General features: G+C 40.2%; 1 protein-coding gene across 2 annotated transcripts; it reads left to right on the plus strand.

Annotated features, from left to right (window-relative positions):
- Positions 1–217: 217 nt before the first annotated feature.
- LOC115358714 (sodium- and chloride-dependent GABA transporter 2-like) lies at positions 218–26,831 on the plus strand. 2 transcript variants are annotated; one of them, XM_030050698.1, is made up of 15 exons: positions 218–439; positions 832–1,019; positions 1,873–2,007; positions 7,836–7,976; positions 8,563–8,650; positions 10,067–10,199; positions 11,385–11,519; positions 11,696–11,799; positions 14,162–14,286; positions 16,031–16,143; positions 16,240–16,377; positions 16,515–16,617; positions 18,170–18,270; positions 24,159–24,329; positions 25,673–26,831. In XM_030050698.1, exons 1-15 carry the CDS (start codon positions 432–434, stop codon positions 25,820–25,822), a joined length of 1,833 nt encoding a protein of 610 aa, XP_029906558.1. In that variant the 5' UTR covers positions 218–431; the 3' UTR covers positions 25,823–26,831. The 2 variants fall into 2 exon arrangements, with proteins under 2 accessions (XP_029906558.1, XP_029906559.1); XM_030050699.1 differs by lacking the exon at positions 218–439 and having other exon boundaries at positions 933–1,019; positions 1,938–2,007.
- The last annotated feature ends 1,157 nt before the right edge of the window (positions 26,832–27,988 follow it).

Raw genomic sequence — 27,988 nt, forward strand, 5'->3', positions numbered from 1 at the left:
AGACCACTATGTGCAGGCAGAGATCACTATTATGACCACTTCATGATTGATAACAGCTTAAAATTCCCAATTACCAAATAACTGCAACCTAATTACAAGCATTGCCATCGCAGAGACGGCTCAGCTGATTTGGTTTAGTTGTTAGCAACTGAGCCAATCTCAATGACCCAAGCTACTCATGTCTCAGTGGAAAAATACAGGAAGTGAGCCTGGAGCCTTTGTCACAAGCCAACGGAGTCTGAATGGAAATACAGCACACTCAGGCAAGAAATAATCAGGCTACAAAGGAGCAACACAAAACTACTTTCTGTTACTTACACTGGCTCTGCTCATGACATCTTGCCTGTGTGAAGATTGTGTGGTGCACCCTGGCTGAGAAGAATACTGATCAGTTGTTGCTGTAAACAACTATTGGGGGAGGGGGCTTTGTGATGGAAGGGTAAGTTCTTTTCTGTGCATTTATTTTGGGCAGCTTTGCCAAATGCACTGCCTTTAGTCTAATACTTTAAACAAGGAAATCTACAGTTTCTGATAACCAGCTGCTGGCAAAAAAAAACAAAAACAAAAAAAAAAAACTTTCCTTTTCTGATAATCCTGCATGTTTATGCTTAACAATAAGTAAACAAAGCTTACCATAACTGCCAAATAATGGTCAGCTGAGCAGTTTTAGTTGTGTCTCTGAACATATCCAGGAGTAGAGGGGGTCTTTTTTTTTTAGTTAAAAACTTCAGGTCAGTTTTTATTTATCATTTTATTTGTATTTTATCTAGTGATTGGTGTGCTCATTTTTTTCTTCCTTTTTTCCTTCGTTTTTCCCTTGAAAATGACAAGGGAATTCTCAAAAGGAAACAGCCATGAATCACCTAGCCAAGACAACAGTCTGGTGAAGAAGGGGCAGCTGCTGTTGGACCGTGGCCAGTGGGCAAGCAAGCTGGAGTTCCTGCTCGCTGTGGCAGGAACCTTGGTTGGACTAGGAAATCTCTGGAGGTTCCCATATCTGTGTTACAAAAATGGAGGAGGTAAGCAATACTCCTACAGACCAGAGGAATGATACTTGATCTTTTGCATTTGTTTCTCACTCCAAGGTCAAGGAACTGCTGCTACCCCGCCTAATAATGTCAACAAATGTGAAAAATTAACTTTGAAAGATACATTTTCAAATGATAAGGAAGTTTCTCTTTTTTTTTTCTTTTTTTTTTTTTGTTGCCATTTTTACTAATCATTAACTTAAAAGCTTAAAATGTTGTAAACTCTACTGTATTGGAATTTAAGCTGCATTTGTGATCCCTAAGTCACCGTGCAATTAAAAGATATGAAATTTATTATTATTATTAAGATAATGACGTCTCCAACTTGAGCCCAAATTAAATTAAGATCTGTCGTTGTAGGACTCATACAAACAGTCGATATGCCAATAAATTACAGTCAGGAAAGACTTCTAAATGTGCACATTAATCTTGTAGTTATATTTTGTTCTTGCCACTATGATTCTCCATAAATTACATTTGACAGTGTGCAGATTGCTGCACTTGAATTTGGCATCTCTCTCAAAAAGATGACAGATGAACATAAAACATTTTGATTTAGATAATATTTTAGCTTAAAGCACTGTGCAGGTGCACCACAGAAATGTGTGAAAATATGCTTTAATCAGCCAGTGACTAATATACAGTCACTAATTTAATATAACCACTACAGTCAGTGGTTATATTAAATTAGAAGATTCTTGTTTCCCTGGCGCTGACAAGACTTGCAGGACATTTATTTTAATATGATCAGAATATTTTCATCGTGATGGGATCATCCTCAACTGACAAAGCTTTGAAAAAAAACTGTTTTTATGTTTGAAACCTAAAGGGATGTTATTCACAGGTGCATTTTTGGTTCCATATGTCCTGTTTCTGCTCTCTTGTGGAATTCCAATGTTCCTCTTGGAGACTGCCATGGGGCAGTACACGTCTCAAGGCTGTATCACCTGCTGGAGACACTTCTGCCCCCTCTTTGAAGGTCAGTGTCTTAAGAAAAACTGTGTGAAACTGCTTAGTGACTGGATACCTAGTTACCTAGATGTAGTTTGCTTTAATATGTGAAACTATTTCCTCTTGTGCTTATTTGTGACATCTGAACCACTGAAACAGGTGGGGCAGTAGACTGGCTGACTATGAGATATAGCGATGGCTTGCTGTCATGCTTACAGATAGGGCCCTTAACCATAAATCCTAACAGTGTGTTTTAATAGAAGTGCAAACGGTGTTATCATATTATCACAGTGTGCAGTGCTTTATCCACTCAGCCAGTATGAATATTAAGCCATGTAGCATCCTCGTGGGACTCCTCACTGTAATGCCACTAAGTGATATGCCTTGAAAACCATTATACATAAATGAACAAATTAATTATTTATCCAGATAACTAACCACATAAACTTATAAACAAATGAACGAATAAATGCACAAATACACACAGTTCTTATTAAGTGTACATCACATGCATTAACAATAACTAAAAGTCAGAGAAAACTTATTATTTCAGATTACCTTGGAACAAAAACATAAAACTTTTACCGGAACATTCTCTTTCAGCTGCACAGTAAATGCATTTGCCGTTACCTGCATAAAATTATTAACCCGACTATTAAGATGACAGTTCTTTCCTCCAAATTACAAATTACAAATTACACTGACAACAGAATTAATGTGCTGCTGCAGGTCTTTGATTAAATGATCAAGGTTTTATACATATTACCAGAATTATCCGACACAAACTGGCTACACTGAAGACTGGTTTAATTAATAAGTACCAGCACAAGGTCTCGGGGGTGGGGTGGGGGTAGGGGTTGAAAGGAGGAAACCAAAAGTTGCAAAAGCAGTTGCGAAAACAGGAGGAGTGTCTTCCCACAATGAGCAGCTTTTCACTTTTGGTTTGCTCAATACAAAGAATGGTACTGTTATTTCAGCAGTTGTCATAAATTAATATTGTCTTCTCTGTTAATTTGATATTTGGTTAATTTCCATCTCACATGCTGATGTGATGGAAGTCTTTGTTCTGCTTGAGTGAAGCCAGGCCTGTCCAGCTGGCTTGCTGTATCTCAGATCTGGGTGAGACCAATATCATTCTGGAGAGCTATTTCTCTAGACAGCTTGATCAGACGGGCAGCTTTGGTCCTGGTCAAACGGGAGGTTGTCTGTGCATCTTCTCATTCATCAAGGTCATAGGCATCTCAAGAAAATGTTGTTAGTCTGGTTAATCAACTAAATCCAGTTGACCAGATACAAACAGGAGGTTGTTTTGTGTAACTAAAGCAATGCCAGAGCTTGAGAGAGTTCCCTCAGCCAGTTCTGTGTTATGAGACGCAGCTAAATCAACCTTCAGGACGTTTAGTTCCGCAGCACTGTTCTTCATAAAATGTGTTGCTGTGTTAGTTGGGCAAAAAACATTTTAAATACTTTGCACCTCATAAAAGGAATGAATTCCAAAGGAAATTTAACTGTCTCCTTCCTATGTGTGGTGACTAACCCTGAATGCTTGCAGTCTTCACTCCTCCTTACACACTTTGACCAGTTCCTGGAAATGTGTCACTCAGGCCCCTTGGTTCAAACACCACAAGGGCTCTGGACAGCGACAGTCTCTTGGCCTGGCTGAGGCTGGCCTGTTTAGTAGCTCCTGGTAGGGAAAATCTGCTAGATAAAGGTGAGTCCACCCTGAAGGCAGCTGATTGAGTGGGGATTGACAGTGTTTCCCTCCAACAATTTCGCACAAGGAATGCCCAACTTATTTTTGAAAATTCACTTGATTTCTTCCAAATACATTATAGATTTAAAAGAAACTTCTCAAGGAAATTATCATACAAAATCCACAAAATCCACCCAAAATTTAAAAAAACAAACAAACAAAAAAAAAGATACAAGAAAATACATACATGAAATTGCCACAATATTATTGAAAAAATGCAAGAAAAAAAAACAAAACTGGGAAATGAGTCTAAACAAAAACACTGCCAAACAAACAGCCTGAGTCATCCTTTCAGGAATTTATACAGCTGGTCTACAGCTTAGTAAATTTTCAACCCATATTTTACATACATTTTATTTGTGTCCATCAGAGCGGTGAGTGTGACTTTAGGACATGTAACACAAGAGAGGACATGGACATGTACTGTGAGAAAGAGGGAGAGAGAGAGAGAGAGAGAGAGAGAGATGTCACTCACATAATACTCCAGTGGTAACATTGTTTCTCTGCATGTAGTAGTCAAAGAGCTTTGATGATGGTCTGTGTGTCATTATGGTTTGTTTATTATAACTCTGCATCAGCCCCCTGCTGCACTCGCTCTGGCGCCAGCCCCGCTGCTGACCCCTCGAAGAGCTTCAGGAAGGCTTTTGTGTTACCTGCCGGCCACTTCCACAGGGTGTGCTAGGTAAATACAGAAGACCAGCAGGGTAGATCCTCTGGGGTCAGGTGATGGATGGAGATGGCAGGCTCCTAAGGAGAGCCTTGTCCTCAGCCTGGGTGTGCAAACTTTCACATATGGTCCTCCACTAAAAAAAAAAAAAAAAAAAAAGACGCCGTAGGGCTTAAGTACAGCAGCTTATTACGATCTACAGTTAACGTTTTAAAGTTAAAGACTTTCACTAAGCAAACCCTAGTTCAGATCCATACTAACACAGTGTTTGCTTTTGGCTAGCAAACATTAGGTTGAGTGTAGAGTGTGGATACCTGACCCAAGCCCATTAGGGACCCGATGAGTTGGGCCAGTTTCTGACAAATATTTTGAAAATAATTTATTTTAGTAAAAAATGATGGACTGCCTGTTCTGAGCAACTTCCTGTACAGTGCTGGAGTTTATGTGACTGAAGGCAACATGTGGGCTATTTCAGGCGGTAAATATAACCTTGAGGAGAATTAAAATCTCGGGTTGGGTAGGGACACAAAGTCAAGAATACCTGTCGGGTTTGGGTTGGGCTTGGTTACTAAGCTCTCAGCCTCTAATGTTAGCGAATGTTAGCTAACATTTCATAATCTTAACCGTGACCTTTTCCTAACCTTAACCATTACAGCAAACCTTTCCAACTTTTCCAGCTTTAACAATAGCCTTTTCTTACCTTTAATCAAGTATTTTTGGGGGGGCGTCTGCATCAATGTGTCAATTGACGTCTTCTGTAGCTACTTCAGCGAGTGTGTGAATCAATGTATCGTTGGAATATTCTTTTTATTTGATTAGCTGGTGTGTGGCAAGGCCTTCTGAACTCTACCAGGAACTCACTTGATTCCTCTACCTGTTCCACTGTTACAAAAAATAAATTAAAAACTTGGTGGGCGTTATCCTGGTAATTTCTCTGTGTGAGAAATACAAGGTGTGGCATGTGAGTGTGTGAACAGGTTGAAATGCAAAATGGGAGCCCTGGTATGCACCACTAATCAAGGAAACGCTCTTGTTGGAACAAACAACCTGTGGTGGTTCAGGTCGGAGGACATGCTGGTCTGATGGTTTACGGCCAGATGGCGATCCGGTTCATTGTCCCTGTGCTGTGTCCTTTAATCTGTCGGTATTTTCAAAAAACATATCTATTTACTATGTAGTGTTCCTGGAAATTTCCATATGTATTCTAACACTGTATGTGTTGTTAAGATATGTACTTTAAAAAAAAAAAAAGAGCCAAAATTAGCACCTAAGACTGTTGTATGATTTCTCAAGGAAATTGAATCAGATCAACTGGACTTAATTATTTGTCTTAGAACACATTTCACCCTTTATCCAGGTGGTTTTATCAGATCATGCTGTTCACTGGACAAGACTGGTTGGTCTAACCAGTCTAGTCCAGTCACCAACAAACAAGATTTACAGTAAGAAATGCATGGTTGACTTGCAGCTCATCATGAGCTGCAACAAAGCTGCAACTCAGGAATGCTTATTGTGCCAAAATATCATCTACAGACATGACTCTAAAAGTATGAACAAGTTTTGCCACCTTGAGTGGTGAAATTGTTTTTGGCTCTTTGGCCTATGGACTTGTTGGGGCAGAGAGAAAGCTGAATATCATACGTGGTTTAACCCGGCCTTGCCAACTTCCTCTTGAAAACTGATGAGAACCTGGTGAGATCGAGCCCCAAAGGGCTGAGGGTGCAACTCAGCAACCATGGTTACTCAAGAGGTGAATATTAAACACAATACATTGCTTATATCCATTATTTCCTGATGCACTTTTACGGGATGGGAAATAATATGAGTCTAAATGAAATGCAACTTATCTGTCACGTTACTTATTGTTCTATATCTCACATCATTATTATTATTATTGTTGTTGTTCTTGTTGTTCTTGTTGTTATTATTGAAAACCTAACAATCAGAAAATGAAATTTTCAAATGCAAGAATCAGTGCAGGCCAAACTGACAAATGCAGTATGTGACGACTGTGACGTATCACAGTCATCTGTAGAGAGCATTACTTCTTTGAGTCAGCAAGTGTTTGTACTAGTAAAAAGCAACAACACGTCACTGACTGCGTACAAGTGTGTTCATTTAAACCCCCCTTCTTCTCCTGCACATTTCTCCTCTGATCTCCAAGTAACCTCCACGTGTCGTCTGCTGTTACGTATTACCATGGGCTGAGGGGTTAACAAGGGGAAATGAACCAACTAATGACACGTAGCTTCTGATTACACATGGGACACTTGACCATCGGAGAGGGCTAGGACAGCATCTTTAAATGGTGCTCACCCCTGTTATTCATGATAATGAACAAACATTGTGGTGCCTCCCTTAGGTCAATCATTCACTGCCTTTACATGCACTTTAATAATTGAGTTATTTGCCAATCACAAGCAGTTATCTGATTTCACAAATGCCATGTAAAGGAGAAAGCTCGTTTCCATAATCGGTTTAAGGGATTAAGATAAATCAAGTTACGGCACCTAGATTTCTCCTGAAGGAACCCGATTATTGCGCCATATATACCCTTACTCGGATCTCTGAACAGTTTTTTTCTGTGTGTGCATGTGCAGGAAAAGAGAGCAGATAAGGAACCTGACATGATAAACACAATAAATACACATTTTGCAGCACAGAGTACTGACCCTGATACATTCATTAAAGAATGCTTAAAACAATATGTCAACATCATGTCAGATGAAAATATGAGGAAACTAAAAACACATCCGCCACCTTTGTAGGGGGAATCCCTACAAGAAGTCAGCTGACGGGTGCAGTCCGGCTGCGAGTCAACTGCAGCACCGCTGTCGGCAGCAGGAACAGTCAAGAGAACACCAGACTGTGGGGGAAAACCTGATTACTTGTGTACAAGGCTTTTAAGTAATCAGCGTAAGGAGGCACAAGTTAACGTGTTATCCAATTTCCTGCCCTAACACAGTTACTCACATTCTCACACTTGAAAACACTGGAACAGAACAATAACACACATGTCTCCCTGAAGTTTCATGAAAATGTGCTCAGTGGGATCCATGATATAGATGGCCAGTCCAGACTTTCATCATAGGGGATAATTACAGTCAGTGTCACAGCCAAGGTAAAAAGTATTTGAAACTCAGATTTCCAAAAATGAGGTATATGCTCGGTGGTCTCAGGCTTTAGAGTATGTCTCAAATTAATGGTCACAAGCATGGCTCCAACATCTCTGACTTACAGACTCTGTGGTTCGTATCAAGGATGAAAGAAGAAGAATAAAATATCAGTTCAAATGGTGGCATGCTTTACACACATGTAAACACACCAGCTGGACCACTAACATTCATCCCAGGACTCAGCCCCAAAGTGTAATTTTTCCAATCTTTGTCAACACATTGACCACACTATCTTGACCACACCATGTCTGTCTCTGCAGGGATTGGTTATGCCACCCAGGTGGTGATTGCGTATGCGGCAGTGTCATACATTGTTATCCAGGCATGGGCCTTCTTCTACCTGTTCTCCTCCTTCAGTGCTGAGGTCCCATGGGCCAGCTGCAGGAATACCTGGAACACAGGTGGGCATGAAGTCATGGATGCAAGCATGTGTCATAAAAATCTGTTTTCATTACTTTATTATTTCATTATTGCTCGTGTTTTTATCAGTTGAACTTGGACTGGACAGGATCACTCCGGTGTCACTAGAACTCACTCAGAAATTCCAGGAAATCTTTCCAAGCAGAGTTTTCCCCCCCATGTTCTGCCTGTTATCTTTTCATAAAAGACCTGTGGAGCACAGAGGAAACACAGCTGAACATGACTGAAACCGCCGCAGGGGCGTCCTGCAGCAAGATCTCCAAAACTGAAACTGTTTGTTTTGTCAGTTAGCTGTGGTTTCTGTGTTCAACTCTGTGTTCACTGTGGGCAAACCCCATCCTTAATAGCCTTATTTGCTTTCACTGTTGCAAATTAAAACTGCAGATGGAGTGGACAAATTTTGGGAACATTGTTATACGGTCTGAAAAATCTTAGATGTTGTCAAAATACTATATCAAATCTACGACTGTGAATATAAAAGAATTATGTCCCTCCCTGAAAAGGCAGACCATGACATGCAATGTTTTTAAATTATTGACATAACCCTTTACCTGTGTTTTCTCTTAGAGTCATGTGTGGAATTTGATAAAAGGAATATGTCATCCAATTGGACAGCAACTCTAAATGCAACATCACCAGCAACAGAGTTCTGGGAGTAAGTTCAATCTCCTCTCCTCTTATACATAACTTAACATAACTGAGTAAGTCACCAGAGAGTTCACACCTACACAAGCCAAAACAAAAGAGCCATTGTATATCCCTCACTAACATGTAACATTATCATACCTATAAAACATTTAAAGTGATTACAACAGAGAATGATGTCCACAAATTGTTTTACTATTTCAGAGTCTTCCATGTTATGACCCCTCGGTCATCAGCATGCAGAGCTACAATATAACTGCTGTGTGTAAAAAAAAACAAACAAACCAAAAAAAAAAAAAAAAAAGAAAAAAAAAAACGAATGCATGGCACCATTTTCATTTGTATTGATGTGGGGTTTGTTTTTGATAATTACAAGGACCGACACTGTATGTCATTCTTACAGTGACATATTGTTATTTATACTGTTATTTATACCGTTGAGCTGTCACTCGACTGGTTATCTGAAGTAGGGTGGAGTTTTCCCAGTGGGCGAGTTTACCTGTGTGCCAACAGTGAGCCCAGCAACACTGATATAAAAGATTAAATAAAAAGGTTTGGCTACCTTCCAGTTGTGCTTAAATGCGTGCTGCCTATCATGTTGAGTTGACGGTTATGGACTGAGGCTATTTTACAAATGAAAATGGAAAAGCAGCAGCCCAACATAGGCAAACATGGGACTGAAAAACTAAACGATAAAAGAACTTAAAAAGTAAGTAAAAGTAAAAGCTTATCGTATTGTAGTAAAGTAAAATATTTGAAAAAAGATACAGCCAAATGTCACAAAAATGGTCCATTTATTTGGCAGCAGTAGAACTAAGGGTCAGCTGTACTAACATCTGAGCTAGTTTACTACTTTCAAGTGCTGCTGGGAATACTATAATCACCATCTTAGGACAAAACAATGTCAAAATACAAACACAAGCAAACACATATGGCAGGGAAAGTTTGGATTTTCTATTTCTGAGATATGACACATGGAGCATAAAGCACTGAACTCTTTTCAACAGCTGATTTCAGCAACCGTTTTATTTGGAGAGCATATTAATGAACATTACTGGAAATGTGGTGGCTGGAGTGTCTGTTGTGGTGGAGCAGTCTGCCTCAGAATTGAATGCCAGTCCCAGTATGGCCCATAACTATTTTTTCATCAATATATGCAGCTCTCCAAAATAAATATGGACTGCATTCATATGGAACAACATGTTTAGCCTTTGTAGGTTTTACCATTATCCTGAGGACAGATTATCTTCAAGTGCACTGGATTCATAACTAAGAAGGTCAAGTTTCATGTCTAACTCAGCCCAGTTTCACTGTTGTTAATCTTTTGTTATTACCAATGCAGGTTTTAACAAAGTTCCCAATGATTTTGTGCCTCGAAATTGTTTTGCTGTTCTAGTGTTTTGGCATAATATGTGTCCCTTTGCAGGAGACGAGTGCTGGGTATATCTAAAGGAATTGAGGAAATTGGCAGCCTCCGGTGGGAGCTGGCCTTATGTCTCTTACTGGCTTGGATACTGTGCTACTTCTGTGTCTGGAAGGGAGTAAGATCGACTGGAAAGGTAGAACATTCATTTTAGGAGAAGATAGCATTATATTTGTGTGTGTGTGTGTGTGTGTGTGTGTGTGTGTGTGTGTGTGTGTGTGTGTGTGTGTGTGTGATTTTTGGACTGCATTCACTAGTTCAATATCTAGATTGGACAGATTGGTAGCTGTGGGGCAATAGTGGCTTATTTCAACAGCAAGAGCTCTGTTTAAACAGCATATCCTTTTACTGTAGTCTGATTGGCTGGTGGGTGTGCGTTGAAACTATGCAATGCTTGTGTAGTCAAGTTTAATTACTGCTCTACAATGATTCGCTGGCTATAAAGTTTTGAACCAACTTGTGTAACCACTGCAATAAACTTAAATTTAAGCATGAGTGGGTGAGCAGACAGAGATTTTATATCTGTGAAAAACGGACTGCGCCAGTGTTCGTCCGTTCTCTATCAGGATTATAGGTTAAAGAACAATGAAGAGGACCGAGATTTTTTTGGGCTGGAGTACACGCAAATATCTGTTGCAATAGATAATGAGCCCAGGTATATTGCTGTCTGGCCACCCCTTAAGCTAACTATGTTATCCTACATCAGCAATAAGCCTGTCACACTGTGCCTCATTTTAAAAATACTGATAATTACTGGAAAAATATTAATACAGTAATTAAAAGTGTACAGATGAAGAACCACCTGATGGGAGTGCATTAAAACCTTTTAACACACACCCCGTTGTGGATTATCCCTTACATACACGGTAACTCAAAATGAATAACTCAAAATTCATACATCTGTATACATAAGTAATGAAATCTTTAATACTGATCATCAGAGGCATCAAAGGGGCATTGAAATATTTTCTTATTGTCACATGAAAGAGACTGATAAGAACTACTGGTGTATGATGGTGTATGGAGTGACAAAAGACACCAAGGCCATCTGGCCGCTCCATTGTTTTTTACCAGGCTCTACGTTAGTTCCTCTCATTTCAGAGTTAAATTAGTTCCCTAAGGTTTCAGGCAAACAAAGAAAAGTGTTTAGTTTTTCAATGCTTGGCCATGTTTTGCAATCTAGCTGGCACGTAGAGTAGATTTTAGATGAGATTTTCCTGATATGATCAAGTTCCAAGAAGTAATTTTTCATAACAACCACAGCACTGACAGCAACTGAAAACATAGCTTAAAGTTGACTCATCTTTTCCTCTTGATACAGGTAGTTTACTTTACAGCCACCTTTCCCTATGTTATGTTGGTGGTCCTTTTGGCCCGTGGACTGACATTACCAGGAGCTATGGATGGCTTAACTTTCTACCTTTATCCTGACCCGACAAGGTTGGTCGACCCTCAAGTAAGTAATGAAGCACTAAGTCAAATATTCAGCATAAATACAAAGAAAATCTGCCACCTCACTAATCTCCTACTGGAGGCTCAGTATCCCCATCCCAATGGGACAAATTCCACCTTTGCACTCCACTCTTTTAAGTGGGGAACATTTACAAACACTGTTTTTGCATCCACTTATAGGTATGGATGGATGCAGGAGCACAAGTACTTTTCTCTTTCGGGATTTGTCAGGGGAGTTTGACTGCTCTGGGCAGCTACAATCAGTATAACAATGATTGCTATAAGTAAGTATTCTGTTATCTGTTGTCTTTATTCAGTTTACATTCTCTTCTCTTGTAAACATAAACAACAATTCCCTGAGATTTTGGCTTTCTGAATTAGGGCGAGCCACTTGTGGGTTTGCTTTTCTCTAATTTTCTTAGTCACACATCCTCATGACTTGAGTCATTTCTGTCTGACACATATGCCCACTTCCCCCTCCCTCTCTGGGCTCTATTTTCCCGGCGCATCGCAGGGTGGCGCAGTGAGGCGAACCCCACGCAGAGCTATTTTGGACCAGCGCAACCCGAGGGGCGCACAGTTTGGTATTTTGGCAGACTGAGATGCATTGAGATGGGAGTGGCGACGCAGCAGGGGGAGGTGTTGACAGATTCAGCTTGGCGCAGTGACATTTTTGTGCCAAAAGGCTTTGCCGAGGTGCGCCCAAAGCTCGCCACCTGAAACCAGGTCTACTTTCAGCGCAAGGCAGAGCGCAGCCGGCGTAGTGGAAGTTTGGCTGACCGGCGGGCTGTGTGCACACGTCACCAAAACCTCACAGTCAGCACAAACGGTGCCAATCTCCTTTGATCTGACATCAGTTGTGATGGGACAGTTGATATGGAGATAAATTTATGTGCTGATTGTGATCGTAGCATTGAATAGTGGTTTTGCGGGTATTTATTGCCTTGTTAATGTGCCTGTCATTCCGGAAACCTGCCTGTGAGGTTTTGGTGACGTGTGCGCACCGATCAGCCAAACTTCCACTACGCCAACTCCGCTCCGCCTGCGGCAGTAGACCTCCATGTCAATTGTGTAAACGTTCATTACGCCTTCGCGCAGCACATTTTAAAGGCGACGACAGGGGCTCATTTGATTGGTTTGAAGTGAATCAGCTGTGTCAAACCCACTCCACGCCTTCTCTCCTCCCTTGCGCTGGTAGGAGGAACAGCGGAGTACTTGTGCCACGGCACACAGCGTGCCAAAATTGCAAAATCCACTTGGCCACACCCAGTTGGCGAAGCGCAGCTACGCTGCGACCTCGCCTCACCCGGTCTGCGAAAATAGAGCCCAATGTATCATTCATTCATTCATGCATGCATGCATATATACATGGCCTTATTATCTCTAATTATTAGCAGTTTGGAATTTCTTTAACAATTAACATTGTTGAATGTGTCATTCAGCAATTTCAGAGAAATATGTTGATATTGATGTTGTTATGATCAGTAGGCAATTCGAAGGGGAATGAGAGGAGATGCCACGCTTCTTGTTAACAAAATGACTAAAATGCAACCCCCTTTCAATCTGGCAGCCGTCTCTCAGCCCTGCCCTTCTGTCCATTTTGTCTTCGATCTATAATATTCTGTAAACCATATACTATATATACTTCTATACTATACTGTAGACTACATTCTCTATAGAGTAGTGTCACCTTCATGATTAAAGTGACAAGTAACATGTAGTCGCAAAAGAGCAAGAGGATCATAGAGACACATTGCTGTTTGTAGACAGATTTAGTTTTTACTGTAGATGTTTGGTGTAACCTGGGAGTGGAGCAGATAATGGGATTAGGCTAGGCCTATATGATAATCCCAAAGTCTCTCTTATTCTCTATCACATATAGAGGAACAGCAGACAGGGAGCAAGAGAAACTGCGGCAGCAGCATGGCCAGAAATTTACAAACCCTGGAGCAAAAGTGTACTTGAATGCCCATGAAACTAAACTAAAGTAAACTTTTCTTTTCATTCTTACTTGTTATTTGTCCAAAAAAAAAAAACTGCCACAAATTGAGTGTTTACTTTACTTTATAATGTAATAATTATTTCCAAGTTCAGTAAATGCCCCTACAAATCAGTTCAAGGGGCAAAAAACAGGTTACCCTCTGGGGGAAAAAGGCACAAGGAAGCCCTTCTCCCCAGTGTCCTTTGGGAGGCACACGTGTGTGTGTGTGTGTGTGTGTGTGTGTGTGTGTGTGTGTGTGTGTGTGTGTGTGTGTGTGTGTGTGTGTGTGTGTGTGTGTCAGCTGGTGTACATGGGAGCAGGAGGTTGCTCACATTGCTCCCCAATGTTAAAAAATAACAAATTGCCTACTGGTTATGGTGATGTCTCAAGTTTCACATGTAAATATTGTTATTTGTATGCATGGTTATTCACCCACAACTGGTTTGAAGTACGTCATAGTGTTACAATGTCCTTAACTGGCCTTTACTGTTACAAAAAACAAAGTTTATGGCACAGTGTTTTTGTTCCTTAGGCATTTTGTTGTTGACCACAATTTTCCATTGTTTTTTTCCATGCCCTAAGTTAGTTCTTCTCATTTCAATAGTTAAATTAGTTCCCCAAGGTTTCAGGCAGAGTAAAATAATATGTAAATATCTTTTTTGCAGGGACACCTTTGTTCTTTGTTTGGTGAATGGCGGGTCCAGCTTTGTGGCTGGGTTTGCAATCTTTTCTGTTCTGGGCTTTATGTCCTATGAACAAGGACTACCAATATCTGAGGTGGCTGCCTCTGGTAAGAACACCACTATACCATGTATGATATATATACAGTCAGTGACCACTTTATTATGTACACTTCTCTGTTTCCACAAACAGCTTGCTCCTCCAGACAGTGAGTCATGTGTAAATAAAGCATAAGTATAAAGCACACAGACAGGAATAAGAGGTACAGCTATTATTCGACTCTTGGGATTTTCATGCACTACAGTGTTTACAGTTTACAGAGAACAGTGTGCTAATCAAAAACCCTCCAGTCAGCTGCAGGACGGATGGTTACTATGTCTTTTTATGAGGTGACGTCACCTAACAGGCATGCCACAAGAACAAACACAGCTCAGTGCTTTGCAGAGGGGCAACTCAGAAAGTACAACTTGTCAAATGTCGAAATAAATGGGCTACAGACCATGCCAGATGCCATGGTTTCACTTACGTCAGCTGTAAATAACAGATAAGGAAAGATAAATCCTAAATCTTTTATGGCAAAAAAGCATCATTTCACTGAACTCTATGGATGGAAAAGCTTAACCTCTGCTGCATTTCTGTCATAACTGTGCTCTGTTCATAGAATAAAAAAGTGTACACTGACAAAATTTCCCAAAATTTGATTCCCACATGCTGTCATTTGGGTTAAATGTTCTTCCTCTGCAGATCCTGTGGCAGCAATAGACTGCACCTTTGTGTATTCTGCCACCTAAAGGCTCCAGATTTTTTTTTTTTGTTATCGTTATTAATAATCTTTATTTCTGCCACTGAGTGTCAGACATGTTCAAGTTCAGTGAGTTAATCATTTATTATGAAGAAGAAGCAGTGTTGTCTTCTGGGTAAAAAACAAACAAACAAACAAACAACAGCCCCATAGTTTTCTGAATTTGCTCATGCTTAAATTTGCTGTATACAATGGGAGTGCAGTGCTCACTCTATGTTTTTAAACGCTATGGCTCTGTAACATTTCAGACCACACCCAGCAGTTATGTAGCGCTGTTGGAAATTCACAAATGCATAACTGCAGGCAGGTAAAAATTTCAACCACCAGCTGACAATGAAATCTAGATTTTTTTTGCCTGGGGCTCATATCCCTTCAAAAAGTAACTAAACCCTAAACCCGAAAGTCTGTGACCTCTAACGTTGAAAAGTACAAGCACAAAGTACAGGCACACCTTGTCTTGGACTTTGTCTGGACGCTTGACTGCATTCACGCGTCCAGACAGCAGATCGTGATAGCTGATGCTGTCCACACTGCCACCTCCATGTATCAAGTCATGAGATAAACAAACCATGGATTTGATTTATCTGAGTCGTAACGATACAGGCAGTGTGACACGTCAAAAATAGACATCGGGCATCCAGTAACACTTTGGGAAAAGACATAGCGTTTTGACGTTCTCGCAATTCAAGTCCTGTCTAGACAACCTCATTGATTGTAATGGGAGCAGTCGTTTTTTCTTTCGTTGATGCTTGCTTGCCACACTCGCAGATAGGATAAGTTGTTAGAGGGCAGGCTTCACAGAGATTTGGATGCTTCAAAGAAATCAGGTTTTTCTGAAGGCAACAGGCAAACCCTACCTGGTACAATCTGGAATAAAATGGCCACACAGTGTATTTTCTATTACATTTTTGCAGAAATTGTACCCATTTCCTTTATAAAAGTTATTTATTTATTTATCGTAATCTAATTTGTATTCTTACAAATGGATGTTTTATGGATGTCCTCTGGGTGGGAAATGACTTTAAATTACTTAATGTGGACCTAATTACAGGACCAGGCTTGGCATTTATTGCCTATCCCCGGGCAGTAGCTATGATGCCTTTACCTCAACTATGGGCCATATGCTTCTTCATCATGGTCATCTTGCTGGGTGCTGATACACAGGTGAGGTCACAACGCTTTGCATTAAGCCACTGCCAATCCTCAAATGAAATCGAGAGGTTGAGTCTTGTGTTGCTCATTGGCCTGTGTCCCCAACAGTTTGTCAGTCTGGAGTGCCTGATGACTTCCGTGACAGACATGTTCCCGACTGTTTTTCGAAGAGGTTACCGTCGAGAATTACTGCTACTTTGTCTCTGTTCTGTTTGCTTCTTTCTCGGCCTCCTCCTTGTCACAGAGGTAAAAGCTTTTATTTGTTCCTTGCACTACTATTCATGCTTTGGTTACATGTGCAAAATTATTCAAAGTTAACCTATTTAATGTCCAAAAACATTGCTGAAATTCACTGTATCTATTATCCCTTTCTCTTTGTGCAGGGGGGCTTGTATTTTCTTCAACTTTTTGACCATTATGTTTGTAGTGGCAACAATCTTCTTCTCCTTTCAGTGTGTCAGTCGATAGCAATCGGTTGGATATATGGTGAGTTATTATGGTTATCTAGCATCAATCAAAAATGGCAAACTTCAGACAAATATTTTTATGCACATTGCATCAGTAAAGTATGACTTCACTCTCCAGTTTTTGTACAGTGGTACATAAGATAACTGAGGAAGACATTTAAAGGATAATCCCTGTTTGTTATTTCCACATGCTGTTCAGATGGCAACTTCACTTGACAGTATCCTAAACCCTAACCCTAAAAACAAGATAACATGGTCAAAGTATACATTACAAACTCATATTGTTCAAGTGATGACCCAACTGATTGCTGGGCCAATGCCTCTGCTTCATTATTATTGCATTGCAATTGGAGCTTGGACAAGCGAAACAAATGACTGACGCCAGCAGTATCTCACTGGAAGAGTCCTATCATTGATGTATTGCAGGGTGTCTGTTGGATAGTGTTTTGTTTGTGGAGCCTCAGACTGAGCCGTCAGCACCTTCAGGTGCTGAAGAAAAATCGGATGCAGATTGTTGGCACATCGCCTTAAATAGGCGATGTGCCAATGCCAGTTATCAGTCCAACCAGGCAGAGGCACAGAAACATTAGGCGGAAAAACAGAGCCCCCAAAAAAGCACAAGTCAAAACGAGGCAGGCAGAAAAACACACAGGCGTGATACATACACCGGCTCAAATAATGATCCGGGAAATAACATAGGCAAACCGGCTGGTATAAATACTGGATAGTCTAACAAGTTGACAAGCAACAGGTGAGCAGCAGAATTGGCGGGCTAACAAGTGATTGGCTAATGAGCGGTGAAAGGGTATGTGGGTGGGTGTAGCAGGTGTACTGGTGGCAGCAGATGGCAGGTGGTGACTGGAGAACAGAGGGGGGATGAGGAAGTAGTGCAGCTGAGCGGGGGACACACAGAGCAGGGAGGAGAGCGCCTTGAGCAGCTGTATGTTCCAGCGACACAAAATGATCCTGAAGCATCAGGTTATTTAATTAACTATAATATTTGAACCTCTCCATTTTGAAAGATTATATCAGCCTTTGACATATTTACAGCATTTTTCTCTCCCGCAAAGCAGCAGGGCTGGCTCTCTCCCCTTCTGCCTGCAAACTTGCAAAATTGCAAACTTGTAGAATTTTTTGTCTCCCACAAACAGCAACACAACAGTGTAACCTTCCCAAATTCTTCATGGCAGATGCACAAATCCTATTCCATGAAACCCAAAGTTAAGAAACCTGTATGCTCATATTTTTGCAACAGTTTCTGTAGTTACTATAGTGCACACACCCATGTAACCATACCTGCTTGAATATGCCAATATGCGTCGCAACTGCAGTTTCTACTGACGAGTGGAAGTTCTGCAAGCTCTCATTTGTGCACCTGTAGATGTAGCAAAAGTAAATTGTGCTCGTGCCTCTGCAGGTGCACAAGGCGCACAGAAATGTACATTTTGGACACATTTTTAACTACAAAATTGTAGATTCAAAAGCATTACTGTGTTGTGACTGTAAAGATTATTTAAGAAATAAAGCTTTTGACTGAAAGCATGATGGATACAATCCATTTTTCTTCACAGGTGCAGATCGTCTCTATGATAATATTGAAGATATGATAGGTTATCGCCCACGACCAGGAATGAAGATTTGCTGGCTTTATGTGACACCTGTTGTTTGTCTGGTAAGTCAGAATTTCTTTCATTCTTCAAAACAGTAAACACACAGGTTGTTATAAACAACAAGCACACAATAAACCACATATCTTATCAGCAAGAGTCATCGGTGGTGGTTCAGGTATTTCACTGGTGAAATAAAATAAATTTATTGTAACAATACTTAATGAATACTTAATGAATGTGTTTTGCAGGGGTGAGCTGTGAGCCAGAGGATTGCAGAGTAAGGCAGGAGGGGGCGAGCAGGGCAGGCAGAGCGAGGCCAGAGTTTCAGGGTTTGAGTGCAGGTTGCAGGTCGGGCACGAAGGAGATGGAGGCAGGAGTCACAGAATCAGGATCAGCAGGAGAATCAGAAAGGATAGACCTAGTCCAGGGGTGTCAAACTGGTGAACTGGTGTCAAACCAGGTGATGTCACTGATTACCTCACCTTCAAGCAGAGAGGAGGAACCAATCAGTGAAATCACCTGGTGGAGTTTTTGGTTGGAATGAAAACCTGTAGCCTCTCGGCCCTCCATGGCACCAGTTTGACACCCCTGACCTAGACTGAAAGGTTAACTGAGTCTACAATCTGGCAGCGGGGTGGAGTTGAGGCCTGGTGCATGTCGCAGAGTTGGTTGAGATGATTAACACCTCGGCACCTGACACCTGCACACCTGATCCCACTCCTGTAATCAAGCACACAAACACACAGACACAGAGAGAGAGAGAAGCTCATGCTGGGTTAAAGCGGAGGGCATGACAACCATCTACACTCTAGTGCGATGCCAACGTTACAGCTTAGTCTGTACAAAACACAGTGACATCAAATCCTAAAGAGGCTGGAGCTGGGAAAACTTGTGAGTACTGATGGAGTGCATGTTGGCACGATAAAACTTTTTCTGAAGATTATTTTTGGGGCGTTGTCGCTTCACAAGACAGGCACGGTGCAGAGAAACAGGAAAGACAGGGAAGAGAGGGGGCCACATGCAACTATGGGCCCGAGCCGAACTCAAACCCAGACCGCCACAGCCCAGCCCCGGCACCATGTAGTGTGCACTCTACACGGCAAGCCAGCAGGGCGCCCCCGAAAGCTGTTTTTCAAGCACATTTGCCTCAACTGCTTTCTGACAGAAAGCAATTGAGGCAAATCCCAACTCTAAACCCGACTCTAACGTTAACTTTTTTCATGACAAAATCTCTGACAGAAAGTGCTTGAAGCAAACTTATTAAAAGGGTATATTGAAAGGGGGAAAGAAGGGGGGGGGGGCACCTGAAAGAGCACATTTTCTCACAAGTAGGAGCACCTAGAGATTTTTTTTGTCTCATTTTCACTTATGTGCAGGAGCCTGTAGGGCCCTACATCGTGTTTTTCCACTCAAAGGGCTACCATTAGAGCACTTCATCATGTTTTAGTGCATGTAGGGGCACCTTCGACAGCACTTCATCATATTTTTCTATTTAGACAGTCATCATGTTTTCTTCACTGTATGGGTACCTTCCTAAAGGGCACTTCATAACATTTTCTGTAGGGCCACCCTTGAGGGCAGTTTCACAATATTTTTGGACCATGGTGGCACCCCGCTACAGTAGTTTCAACACACATCAATATGAATGTCTTTGTGTTTCTATTTTTTACTAATTTTTTGTTTGAAGAGAAATAACCACAAGAACCACTGGAGCTATTTATTGAGATGTCTTGCTAAAGATAAAACGATGAAAGGTGGCACGTGGGAAATGCCTTAGCTGCAAGTATTACCAGAAACTATTTCTAGACAGCTTCCTGCAATACACACAGCTGAGATGAAGAACAAAAGCCTGCAGTTAGTGAAATGCTTTCAACCTTACCTATCCTATCCTGAAGGCTACCTAACGACAGCACTCCCTTATTGATCAAATGATGATTAAAATCAATGATGATCACCTTTCAGCAACTCATGATACTTTCTCTAGAAGAGGACAGTTTTATTGAGATGTACACTTATTTTTCCTTCAAAATATAGTATTTAAAATTAGAGGCACCTTGCCACTGTTGTTTGGCAAAGCCCCCTTGGGAAAGGATAAAAGCCTTGAGTATAATCCTGTAATGTCTAACAAAGTTGGAGAACACTCGAAAAAAATGTCAAGATCCTTGATGTCTTTACTTTCATGCTTCATACTTAATTCAGACCACAGCTTTTCAATAGCATTCAAGTGTAGAAACTGAATTACTAATTTACAATGCAGAAAGTAACTTAAACAATGCCAGTGCCCTGAATTTGAGTAAACCTTGTGAAGCAGACATTGACACGTGAGATGGGGGGCAGTTGTGTCTCTTGGGCCGTTTTCATTTTGGCTATCTAAGAACAGTCTGTCATGTCTAGGCAGAACAATGACTGTTGTTTAAGTAAACCAGTGATACAAAGCTGAAACTTTCAACAGACTTTTAGAAAGAAACATACATATGAGAGCCTAGCCCTGTCCCAAAAGCACACTACATACCAAACAGCACACTCATTTCCCTTGTATACTGTTTTGGCAGTTAGTATGATAGGAACATACTGTTCTTACTAACTGGACATGATGTAACACATCAGCTGACTGTGGTGTCACATGACCACTAGCACACAAATACAAGAAAAACAAAAAAACAAAAAAACAAAACTTGCATCTCAGCAGATATTTTGGCTTATTAGTGATTTTCAGGAACTTCTCTTTTTGCTGCAGCCTCCTTAGTATAGCTCCTCCCTTTCCCAAGTCTACAGTTTTCATACATCTACAGCGTGAACACACTACATACTAAAAACTCAGAATGAGTTAGAATGAGTATGATTTGGGACACTGCTCCTGCCTGCGGTACTGCTCTCCATGATGCATCACTAAAGTACACAAAACCAATCTGAATCTTGTGTGTCCCTGTGCTCCTGCCTCCACCATGGTACAATTAAAACTGTAGTTGCCATGATGCCTGGCAAAGTTCAAGCTTTTCAGCTTATGGGCTGCTTTCAGTGAATGCTTCTTTTGTTCAAGCCTTCAGAAGTGCGTGTGGACACAGGGGTGGCATCTGAAGAGTTGATTTTTGGATTTGGTAATTCCAAGACACCACAAAACTGTGCAGCTCTGAAACTGTGATCCTGCGGTTCTTTGCCTCCTTCACCATCACATGTCAGCAAAATGAACATGTGCCCTGCTACTGGCAAATTTGTAGTTATTACGCCATCACTATGCCCTAGTGGTATTTTCAGCTGTTTATGTGTTGTTTTTAACATTCTTTCCATTGATCATACCAGTGTTTTTTCATGACAACGGCACAGTCAGTCAGTCAATCAGCCAGCTGGTTCTGATAATTATGCGGGAAAATTCAGAGGCAACCCAAAATGTATACAGTAATAACTGAACTACAGGAATGGCCACAAAGATGTAATAAATGAGCTCATGGAGATTATCACAAAAACATACAGGGACTCTGAATAGCTCCATTAAGTGGAAAACATGAGAAATTAAGGTTTTTGCTGATTCCAAGGGGTTGTTCAGTTTTCAACAGATTAGCCATTTGGCCTCTTGTTGAAGAAATAATCTCTCAAGATTAGTATACCTTCTAGAGGCAGTAATCTTATCAGTGCCACAAAAGGTAAGTTGAGCTGCAGTGTAAGTAAGTTCTTGAGGCTGTCCACAGAGTCTGTGTTCGGTTATGTGTGCTCTGAGTTGGTGGTTACTGAACCTACTGAGGACCACATGCACATGGTGGACCACATTAGTGGAACTACAGGTGATGAAGCAATTTATCTTATATTGTTTAGCAGTCACCTTACTTTGAAAAGTACTGACTTTCTTGTTTTGCAAGCATGAAGTGCAATGTCAGCGTGGGCAGAAAAGCTGCAGGACCCGTTGCTTTTCCTTTGTGTGGCAGGCTGCATGTTATTCAGTCATTCATTCATTTTACAAGCCGCTTATCCTAATTAGGGTCGCGGGGTTCTGGAGTCTGTCCCAGTGTTCATTGGTCAGGAAAGCACCCTGGACAGGTCGCCGGTACATCTCAGGGCAGTCACACAGACAGGCACATTCACACCTAGGCACAATTTAGTACCTCCAGTTCACCTGACTCGCATGTGTTCGGGCTGTGGGAAGAAAGTGGAGCTCCCGGAGGAAACCCACACCAACACAGGGAATTCAGGACAGTACACACATATTGTTTATATTTACATATACTGTTTATACTTATAAATATTTATTTATATATACTGTTTATAGTTATACATACTGTTTATTCTCACACATATTGCTTATATTTACATATACTGTTTATACTTATATATCTTATATTTTATATTTACACTTCTTTTTTACCTTGCTTTATTTATTTATTTAGGCTTATACCGGGACCTGAGTGCTCATTTCGTACCACTAACATGTAAATGTGAGCTGGTATGACAATAAAGTTCCTTGAATCCTTGAATCCTTGAATCCTACAAGCTTAAAATAAAACACAGACACAAAGCCCTGACAGACAGTGCCATGTTAAAAAAAAAAAAGAGAGAGAAAGATAATAGAGAGAGAGATAATAAGCGAGAGTGACAAGACAGATTAAATCATTTAAAAGCTAAGTTTAAAAGAAAGGTTTCAGGGTGGCATTTAAAAGAATTGATTGAATTTGCCTCTCTAATATTGTTCAGTAATGAATTCCAAAATACTGCTACAACATTTGAAAAAAAGGCAGCTTCACCTGTCTTTTAACACTGGCAATTTACAGCCAATAAACCACCACTGGTAGACCTGAGGGGCATACAGAACAAGACAGTCACTGAAATAGACAAGGCCAAGGCCATTAAGAGGTTTGTATACAAGCAAAAGGGTTTTACAATCAGTTCTAAAAGCCACTGGATTAGCTGGATTAGAGGATCCGGATTAGCTCTGGATCCTCTGCCTCCATGTCTTGAGAGAAAAAGACTGGACCTCAACAGTGTGTTCTGTAATCACTGGTATGTTTACACATCATCCACAACACCATCCAAAATCAAAATCAAAATTTGGTGATGTCCACTGAGCAATCAAAAATCACCAGGCTACAAACTGACCCTTATAAAAAATATAATATAACTGGTATACACATTTGGCATGTAGAAAAATAAAATAAAATAAAATAAAAGTTAAAAAGGCATTAAAAACACACACATTTGCCCTTGTCGTTATCCATCACATCAGTATGGTTACATCGTCAAAATTGTAAACAGATATGCCACATCACTCCTTGGTGAACAGTTTAACTTGTGCAGCAATAGTGGCAGTGTTTTGGTAGTTTTATGAGTCCTGAAAGTGTGACTGACATCATCATCAGAGGGTGTTGTCAAGTTTTATTGGAAAACCATTTGCATGAGTTGTTTGCCTTGTAGCAACTGTTTGAATGGTCTTGCTAAGCTCTGTTTCAGATATATTAATTTTAATCACAAAAATTTCATTTCAGTTTTCAGTGTCAGTGCATCTTGGGGGCATACTTGTCAGAATAATTAAAATAAAATAAAAAAATATTATCCTTCAGTTTTTTGTTGTTGTTTTTTTGCTTGACAGTAAACATTAAAGATTTAATTTAGAGTTATATTAAGGCATGGCCTAAAGTGTGTTTTTGTTAGCCAATTTTTGCTCCTCAACAAATGTCCTGTTAAATCTTCCTTAGGGGTCTTTGGATAGTGATGGCGCCAAAAGGCAGTGAGCAGTAACTGAAAAATGTGAACCTTGATACTCAATCATGTTCTGAAATGTCAGTAAACTGCACCCAGCACACACACTCAAGTTTTGCGCTAAAAGAAGGTGTGTTACAACAAGTTTGGAAATGTACAATAACCCTGCATAGATTTGTCAAGCGGTAGTCTGTCAACAGGAGGAGGCACAGAGATGAAGAAGCAGATTTCAGTTAACCTGAATTTTTTTCTTTTGCTCCTGCAGGGGACTTTCATCTTCTCAATTGTGAGATACAAGCCTCTCAAGTTCAACAAAACCTATGTCTACCCAAACTGGGCTTACGTTTTGGGATGGTGCCTCGGGCTCTTCTGTGTTCTCCTGGTACCCCTGTGGGTCATCTTCAAGATTTGTCAGATGAAAGGAACAGTATGGCAGGTATGTGAAGAAAATACTTTTTCAGGAGGGTTGTTAATAATTCTATAATTAATGCTCAGTGATGAAGACTGATTTACACCCACACCCACACACGTGTGGGTGTGGGTGTGTGTGTGTGTGTGTGTGTGTGTGTGTGTGTGTGTGTGTGTACTAGCTCTTTTAATCTTGTTTTTCTAATCTTAAGTCAAATCAATTTTATTTGTGTAGCCCAATGTCACAAATTACAAATTTACCTCAAGGGGCTTTACAGCAACACAACGTCCTCTGTCCTTTAACCCTCAACTTACACCTGGACACACAGGCTGAGGAAAATCCCGATAATGAACGATATTTAAATGTCGTAATCATATGACATTGACATATAACATTCCCCCAAAACTACTACAGATAGGTAACTACAGAAAAAGTTTATTTATTTATCTATTTTACTTTTATTTAACCAATATGTCCCTTGAGTTAAGTTCTCCTTTTTGAGGGAGACCTGGCCACACCGTTACAAGAGCATGCAACACATAATAGGTTAATCTGTTGTTTCTTGTGTCAATGACAAATAGTTTTCTTGCAGCACCTTTCCATTACTTTCAGAACCGTGCTGTTGTTTTCTTTGTAAAGTTGCACTGAATGATTGTCAACCAGTGTTGGACAATGATTGCCCCACTTGGGCTGGATTCAAAGAGCTCTTGCAAGAACTGCGCTACAATGCATGATCTACGATACATGTATTGAATTCCTGACACAATTATTACATTTGTTGTTTTGTGTCGACCAACAGGTCGAGTACTTTTTTTATCAGCAATGCCTAGATGAAGTTTGGACTTTGAAAAATTTGGAATTTAATTTACATTTACATATGTAGAAATAAAGTTAGTTTTGAATTCACTATAGATAGCAGTTTCCAATACACCTCCATATTTGCTCAGCTGTTGCTAGGGGTGCCCAGGTGGCTCATCACATATCAAAGTTACTTCCTTAGTCCCACTGCTCTATGTTCAATTCCAAACCGAGCCCTTTGCTGCATGTCATCCCCTCTCTCTCTGCCTTTCCTGTCCCTCACTTTTAAATTAAGCAGAAATGCAAAAAAAAAAAAAAAAAATCTTAAAAAACTACTATGTTAATTTCTAACAAACGTTTATACTTTTTGGATTGTCTGTTCGGCTATGAAATTATGTATTTCACAGGGCAATCCAGGCACTCCAAACATCAGAGCATTGTTTGATCATATAGGGCAACCTGTCATCCTTTTCTGCTTATGAAACTATGTAATTTAATTACTCAAAGAGCAGATTTACCACTGGCTATTGTAAACAAATATTTATTTGATTGCCACTAACCTATTTCCACAGAACCTCAAACAGCTGTGCCACCCAGAAATCAAGCCACACAGTGCAAAGCAAACCTCTGAGCGATGCCCTCTGAACCCAGACAGCACCCTTATTCCAGCCACCAATGAATACAAGGGAAGTGGTGCAGTCGAAATGGAGATGCAAGTGTGAGAAAGCTGTCATGTGAAAAAAAATTATAATGAGGTGTTTTCCTTTTCAAACACAAGCAAGGTTTTGTAAGGTATGCATTTTTAAGAAAGTATAATAAGCAATAAAAATCAAGACTACTTTACTGGGCTGCTAGCATTATGCCTACAAGCAGAGTAGGCACAATGATTCTTGGCAAAATATGCTTTTTCTGTAGGCCAATAATCTTTGGTAATTACATTTAGTGGCCAAAATGAGGGGAGAGTTTTATCAGTTCAAATGAATTTTAAAAGGCTACCTATAATTAAGCTAAAGCATTATTTTGATGGTTCAGTATGCCCCCTCTGTGGAGGTTCAGGAAGAGCTAAGCTTGAGCTAAGCTTCAGCTGTCTCTGCTTCATCACAAATATTTAGGGTTTTCCTGCACAAGAAAAAATGAAAATGGAGTTATATTTTCCCCAATTAGAATAATTAAACATGTAGCATCAGTACTGAAATCTATAATATTTAACTCTCTGTCTCTCTATATCTATCTATCTTACTATCTATCTATCTATAAATATCTATATTTATCTATCTATAAATATAGATCTGTGTAGATAGATCTATATCTATAGATCTATCTATAAACACAGATATATAGATAGACACATATATATGGATACAGATATATATTTTTAAACCTTACAAATCATTTATATGAGAATGTATAGCCATATTTTATAGCTACCAGTGTTCACCTGAAAGGGTGTGGCAGCTGTTGTATTTACAGTACTGTATGGCTGGACCCTGAGTGCCTTTGTCAAGTAACGGTTATCTTTTTTTATTCTTTGGTGATTTGATGTACTCTTACCCTATGTTTGATATGGTTTCTGCTGTACTGGTTTACTGCAGCCACACGTTCAAGACGTATTTGAAGTAAAACAGACCAACTATACACTTATCATCTGGATCTATTCCCTATATTGTTATCTATGTCTTCTTATAGGTGTATTTACACCTAATCCAATGCAAATAAATGGCACAGAAGTATGAAATATTTGCAACGTTTTTTTTTCTTCCCTAAAAACTGTTCACACTGGGCCAGACACGGAATTTTCTTTACCCTCAGAAAAAGTTTGGATACATAAATGAGATGTTCTGGTATCAGTGTGTCTCAGGTTTGACCAACCTTCTTTACTGGCCTTTGCTACACAACAGCTGAATTTTTATGAGGAGAAGTTGGCTCAAAAGCAATGCTGTCATCACAAGCCGAGGTAATGCCACAGAAACGTTGGCATGAACACAAGCTGAATAGCTTGTGTAGATTGTGAATTCCCATTTTGTCAGCAATTGACTGCCATGTTAGTTCTTTTTGTTCTGCTTGTCTTCAGCTGTCATGGTTTCTGTCATACAGGCCTCCACTCGGGAGGCACGCTCCTGATGGGCATGTTTTCCTTATGAGAGTTTGACATATAAACACAGATTATTTGTCTACTCAGCCTTTTCTAAGCAGTGGAAACTCCTAGCTGTCATTGCAGCCAGCAGATTACTCTGTTAAATATCGTGACTGAAGAATTACATTGGGTGTAGGAACTCATGCAAGCAAGGGTTTTGCAGATGACAAAACATGAAGTGGTTGTTTGTCTATTAAAGATTGGAAGCTGTTTAGTTCTGTTGTCTGTTCAGACCTTCACCTGCCTGGTTTTCCTGAGACACTTTATGTGGATCAGCACTACAGGTCTGGAAATATATCATATTGCAGTGGACCATTTTGTCAGGTCATCAGAGCATTTCTTTTTCTCTGTGCATGTGAAAATGTGAGGATAGAGAACATGTGATTGTGGCTAGAGGCCATGAAGAATGGAGAATACATCCGTACCCTCTCACTCTTCACAATTCAGTGCTTTCTTTTTATTCAGTGGTGCGATTGGAGATCTCTACAAAGGGTATTTAACAATGTTGATGAGGCAATCAAAGAAGACAGTCATCACTTCTTATGAAAATATTAGAAAGTGCCTTGTTTTTGATGATGCATTATCTAGCGCGCAAAGTGACTTCCTTCCTTCCCTTTGTCAGCTGAAAATCATCAGACACCCGGACTGCAAATAACAAATGGTGTTGTAACCTATACGGTTACAACACATGTATGCGTGTATGTGTGGTAAACATGTTTGTCAGTAGTGGTATTGTTTTCCATAGTGCATGCCT

Source organism: Myripristis murdjan, chromosome 5 (genome assembly GCF_902150065.1).
Source record: "Myripristis murdjan chromosome 5, fMyrMur1.1, whole genome shotgun sequence".
In the NCBI taxonomy this organism is placed as follows: Eukaryota; Metazoa; Chordata; class Actinopteri; order Holocentriformes; family Holocentridae; genus Myripristis; species Myripristis murdjan.